The 6,000-nt window shown below is 44.6% G+C and overlaps 1 protein-coding gene across 1 annotated transcript in view; it reads right to left on the reverse strand.

Moving 5' to 3' along the window:
* The window catches only part of IRAK1BP1 (interleukin 1 receptor associated kinase 1 binding protein 1), a 38,031-nt gene extending 33,082 nt beyond the window's left edge, over positions 1-4,949 (reverse strand). Inside the window, exon 1 of the mRNA XM_066361357.1 lies at positions 4,181-4,949. Coding sequence (XP_066217454.1) covers positions 4,181-4,495 — 315 coding nt within the window. The 5' untranslated portion in view covers positions 4,496-4,949. The remainder of the gene's footprint in view (positions 1-4,180) is intronic.
* Positions 4,950-6,000: the final 1,051 nt, after the last annotated feature.

Consider the following 6,000-nt stretch of genomic DNA (forward strand, 5'->3'; position numbering starts at 1 on the left):
AAATTGTTCTAGCTTTGGCTACAGGGAATTCTTTCAGGATGATTTCACTCTGACATATCCCGATTCTTTTTTAAGCACTTCCTTACCTTCTGATACAAATGTACAAGCTCATGTTGCAGTTTCCCTGCCCAGCCCTTTCTCCAAGAAGCTATCTTTTGTTTGAATTTGGTATTTAGAACTAAGATCTGGGTGTTGGCCTCGTCAGTTGGCTCAGTGGTAGAGTGTCTGCCAGGTATGTGGATGTCCCAGGTTCAATACCCAATCAGGGCACACAGGAGAAGCGACCATCTGCTTCTCCACCCCTCCCCCTTCTCTTTCTCTTTCTCTCTCTCTCTCTCTCTCCTCCCTTCCCACAAACATGGCTCATTCCAGCAAGTTGGCCCTGGGTGCTGAGGATGGCACCATGGCCTCACCTCAGGCGCTAAAATGGCTCGACTGCTGAGCAACAGCCCCAGATAGGCAGAGCATTGCCACATAGGGGGCTTGCAGGGTGGATCATGGTTGGGGCACATACAGGAAGGAGTCTGTCTCTCTGCCTCCTCACCTCTCACTTAAGGGAAAAAAAAGTGGGGCGTGAAGTGTGGCATGACAGGGACTAGAGTTATGCTAGGAAAGGAATGCCAAGGAAGTGAACTTGGGCTAGTTCTTTATTTAAAAAAAGAGAGAGAGGGAGGGCGGGACAGAAAGGAAGAGAGGTGAAAAGTATCAACTCATAGTTGCAGCACCTTAGTTGTTAATGAATGCTTTCTCATACATGCATTGAGTCAAGGGGCTCCAACCGAGCCAGTGACCCCTTGCTCAAGCCAGGAACCATGGGGTCATGTCTATGATCCCAGGCTCAAGCCGGCAACCCTGCACTCAAGCTGATGAGCCTGTGCTAAAGCTGGAAGAGCTTACGCTCAAGCTGGCAACCTTGGGGTTTCAAACCTGGGTCCTTAGCATTCTAGGACCTAGGTCAATGCTCCCCTCACTGCGTCACAGTCTGGTCAGGCAACTTGGGCTAGTTCTTAAAAGAAAAAAGAAAAGATGTGGACGAACCTAGGGTATTTCTTCCAAGAAGCAGGTAAACTGATCTCATTTGCACAAGGGCCACTTAACTATGTTTTGCCTGAATAGTCAGGTTTTTTATTCTTCCTTCAAAGATCTCTGTTGTGGGTGCTGATAGTCCTCTTTTCTGCTGCTTTGCTTAATATATAATGTTTCCTTTATCCCTCCTACCTCAATGCCCCACTCATATTTCAGGCTGGGACCTACTCCTAATTTAGAGCTCTCTTTTCCCCTTTTGCCAACTTCTATTATGAATCTACCTTTGCCACCCAGCTTAGTGTCCCCCAAGGTTCTCTTTACCATGCCACAGTCGCAGAGCTCCAGGGAAAAGCAACCTGGTCTCATCTTTCCAGGCAGAGGAGAACAGAAGCTCCATCTCCACACATGCTGTAGATGGCTTTTCCAGTCTACCTGAATCATTACCAGCTAGAAGCAGCAGTCATTGGGACTTGGACATGAGCTGCAAAGTATAGAATGGTGACAACAATTCCAGTGCCATGCGGACTTTTCCTGGACTCCTGCTCCCTGTGACAGCTCCTAACAGACTGAACTGTGGTTGGGTTGCATTTTTCAGGGATTTGGCATGGTGATGGGGCCAACTTGGACTTGGTGAACATGTTAAGGACGCTACTCTTTTATGGATTCTTGCTGTATTGGCCAAGAGTTTGCTTAAAGGCTCTTAATCACTGTAAAAAAAAAACCCAGAAGACTGGATAAAGAAGATGGGACACATATACACCATGGTATACTATTCAGCTAGAAGAAATGATGACATCGAATCACTTACAGCAGAATGGTGGAATCTTGATAACATTATGTGGAGTGACATAAGTGAATCAGAAAAAAACAAGAACTGCAGGATTCCATACATTGGTGGGACATAAAAGCGAGACTAAGAGACATGGACAGGAGTGTGGTGGTTACGGGGGGTGGGGAGAGGGAAGAAGAGAGAGGGGGTACAGTACAAAGAAAACTGGATAGAGGGTGACAGAGGGCGATCTCTCTTTGGGTGATGGATATGCAATAGAACTAAATGACAAGATAACCTGGAAATGTTTTCTTTGAATATATGTACCCTGATTTATTGATGTCATCCCATTAAAATAAAAATTTATTTATAAAAAAAAAAAAAGAATCAGCTAGTCAACCAGGGGGGAGAGAGATGACAGGAAGTGATAAGAGTTCGGCTCCATCTATAAAGCAAAGGAGTTTGGAATATGAAGAGCCCTTTAAACAGGGGAATGATGTTTATAAACCCAAGAGTCCACAGTTCAAAACGAATAAAGACTTTATGAAGACCCATTATAGTATGTCCTGCAAAGTAATATAAATGATTTTCTGCAATTCCTTTTGAACAAATCTACATGACTAGCATAGGTAATTGGGAGATTACTAATCTTTGCATGTCTTGCCTTGAACACTGAATCTTAATGTAATCTTAACTGTAATCTGGACAAAGTAATTCATTTTGTATTACATTTTAGAAGTTACAGTCATGTAAGGTAGTATACATTTTATGTAACTAATTTAAAAATTAGTAATATTATTCAAACAAGACTGCAGCCCTGCCAGCAGTTTTTCTGAAGAAATATTTTTCCACATATTACACATATTAAACTAACTTTATTCACATTATTTTAATTAGCATTTGAATTCTTCTAAACTATAAAATTTAGAGACATCTTTTCCAAATGACTTTTAAAATATCTATATTTTTAAATGCAGTACAAATATATTTCCTCCTTAAAGACTTGAGGGGGTGTTATTTCTAACAATAAACTAAAAGTACTTTCTTAAACAGCATTACTCTAGATAAATCACAACTCTGGCATTTAGAGTTCCATTTTATAAAATGAAAAAACTGAGATAGCTGACCCATTCTGATTTCTGATTTTCTTTCATTATAATTATCTGGAGCCTGGCATAGTGGGAAGCAACCTGTATTTTGCTTTCAGGAATACAGGAGTTCAAATATTACGCTGGCTGAAGTTCAGAGCAATAGTCATTATTTAACCTCTTTACATCTGGAAAATGAGGATATTAAAACCTCCCTAACAGGGCTGTTGCATGGATTAAATAAGGCTGGTTCATTTTTAAAGTTCTTTTCTTAGAAGGAGGCTTAAGGTTGGATTTATTTAGTGATTTGTTTCATGGACATCTCTAGTAAGCAGAGGTATTCAATATATGCAGCATCTACAATATAATGGCTTAACTTTTCAGAAGTTAAATATTAAATATTTGGAGAGGCCTTGTCTGGTTTGCTCAGTGGTAGAGCGTTGGCCGGTGCGTGGAAGTCCCGGGTTCGATTCCCGGCAAGGGCACACAGGAGACGCACCCATCTGCTTCTCCCCCCCTTCCCCCCCCCTTCCTCTGTCTCTCTCTTCCCCTCCCGCAGCCAAGGCTCCATTGGAGCAAAGATGGCCCAGGCCTGAGGATGGCTCCATGGCCTCCGCCTCAGGCGCTAGAATGGCTCCGGCTGCAATGGAGCATCGCCCCCTGATGAGTTTGCTGGATGGATCCCAGTTGGGCACATGCGGGAGTCTGTCTCTCTGCCTCCCTGCTTCTCACTTCAGAAAAATACAAAATAAAAATAAAAATTTGGAGAAAAATTTGAAGTCTTCAATCCCCACCCCCGACTCCCCCTTACTGTCTGCAAAAATACTGAAGAGCCATTCCAGGCAAAACTTTACGTAGCTGTGAAGAAACCAGCCATGCTTTTTCACCTGTCAATTGCATGGTGCAATATTAAAACAAAAAATTATTAGTGTATAGCACTCTACTCAGGCAATCATTTATACCTAATGTTTCAAGTTTAAGAGCTCTTCATTTCAAGGTTAAAAACAAAATTACTTCAGCTAACATCGCCTATAAACACCTACCTGCTCGATTTGCATTAGCTTATTTTACAAGTCACTGCGACCAATAATCACTTTCATCTTTCTAGAAGAGGGCTGGGCCAAGGCTTCCTTCCCTCTGCCAGGCTCCGGCACCCTGAAGTGCCGTTGAGCAAAAGGTGTCTCAGCTGCTCAAGACCCTCTACCCCGCCACCCTGCTCCAGACGCCTCGGAGGCCAGAGCCTCTGCGGCCCGGGTTTGCGATCCGGCTCCAGGTTCCTCCCGCACGGAGCTCTCACCTGCAGACCCTGCTGCTGGAGGCTCTGTGTGATGTAGTCCAGGCGGCGGCAAACACTCTTCTTGGCCTCCACCGCCGCCTCCTTGGTGCTGCTCACCCGCACCGTTACCTGCGCCCGGTCGGGGCTCGCAGACACCTCCGCGCTGCCGCTGACGTGCACCTCGCGGGTCGAAGACTGGGCCTGTGCTGAGCAGAGAGGCCGGCGGGGTCCCAGCAACGTGTCTCCGCCTGAGACCTGACTGTTCTCCCGGCCCCGGTCAGCCCAGGGAACCAGTTCCACGAACACCCGAGACTGAGAGGCCTGTTGCAACGACATCACGCAGGCGACTGGGTTACCATAGCAACTCCGAGCGGACGGCGGCCGAAGGGGCCACTGCGCGCCCGGGCTTTCTCCGACGCGGCGCAAAGGATGCCGGGATGGAGCTGGAGGTCCCGGAGCTTCCCTGGAGGGGTTTTTTTTTTGCCACGTAGTCTTTACACGCTGTTGGCAGAACGGGTTGTTTACAGTTTTGTTTTGTTTTTTAACTCTTGTATCTCACGGCCTCCGGATGCGTTAGTAAGGTTTCTCCGCGGCCTCCCTCTCAGCGCGCTCTGCCTTTCCGCGCCCACCGTCCTCGTGGCTCCGCGGAGCTGCGTGCGGGGCGGGCGGCGCGGCGGGGCTTCGCTGTGTGTCCGGTTCCCTACGCGGGTGTCTCAGCTTCTGCAGCCCTGTCTTCTCTGACTCCCTGTTCCGCCTTGGCACACCTTCCTCAGGTGCGCCAGGGCCATGGTTCGCGAGAGATTTCTGTTGGGATGAATTGTTTTTTGCCTGTTTCATTTTCGGGAGTTTGAGTCCTCGCATCTCATTTTCGGCGTCTGAAAAGCCACGTTGATAACGCACGTTTGCAGTGACGTTAGAAAGTGCTTGCAAATAATGGCTAGCTGATGGTAATAGTAGCTAAGGCTTTGGCAGGGTTTTCAAGTCTCGGGAATTGTTTTCTGAAGTCCCTGGAACTGTATTGGCCTTGACTACGAACTGGAGAGATTTAATTGGAGTTCAACGTGGATGTTGCTGGCCTGTATGGCTTAATCTTGTCTCTTCCCTTTTCTTGAGAGAACAACACAACCCTCAACCCACTGACCCCATTAGGTAGGTTTTCTTCTTACCACTAATTATGTAAAAACATCAAGCCCTCCTGTCCCTCAAAAAAAAAAAAAAAAGAAATCTTGAATAATTTTTTAAAAGAGGACTATTCTTACAAAAGAAGCCTGAAAAAGCCATCTGCTAATCCTCAAGTAGTTTCTTCTCTACCATTTTTCTTTTCTAATAAGGTAATTCAACTAAATCAGATGGTACTCTCCTTTATTGACATCACTGGGTTAAAGTAATTTTGTCTATATTTTGATGTTTACCGTTACCTAAAAATTACTATGGTACTTTAGTTTCAAAACATTAAAAAATTTCATATTTATAATTTGAGATAAAATAATATTTCTTGTTTTGATTTCTAGTGGAGAAGCAGGAAATATTAGTGTACAGAGAGAAGGAGGGAAAATGAGAGAGGAATCATACATACATTCAGAGAGGAACAGAGATGAGATAGGAGTCCGGATGTAACTCCAATCTCTCATTTCTGGAAATTTCCTTAGGCCTGCTTTCATTTCTGCCTTGCAGTTTTTAAAAATGTTGGTATCCTCACTATAAAATTCTATCCTTTTTTTTTTTTTTTGCATACGTAGTTTGACTCAGTTTTTTGTTATCTTAAAATTGAGAATATTTGACTGAAAATAGTGGATGATAGAGAAAGAGAATTCCAGCTCTCTTGCATAACTTTCAGCCTT

This window comes from Saccopteryx leptura, chromosome 1, assembly GCF_036850995.1.
Source record: "Saccopteryx leptura isolate mSacLep1 chromosome 1, mSacLep1_pri_phased_curated, whole genome shotgun sequence".
Lineage (NCBI taxonomy): Eukaryota > Metazoa > Chordata > Mammalia > Chiroptera > Emballonuridae > Saccopteryx > Saccopteryx leptura.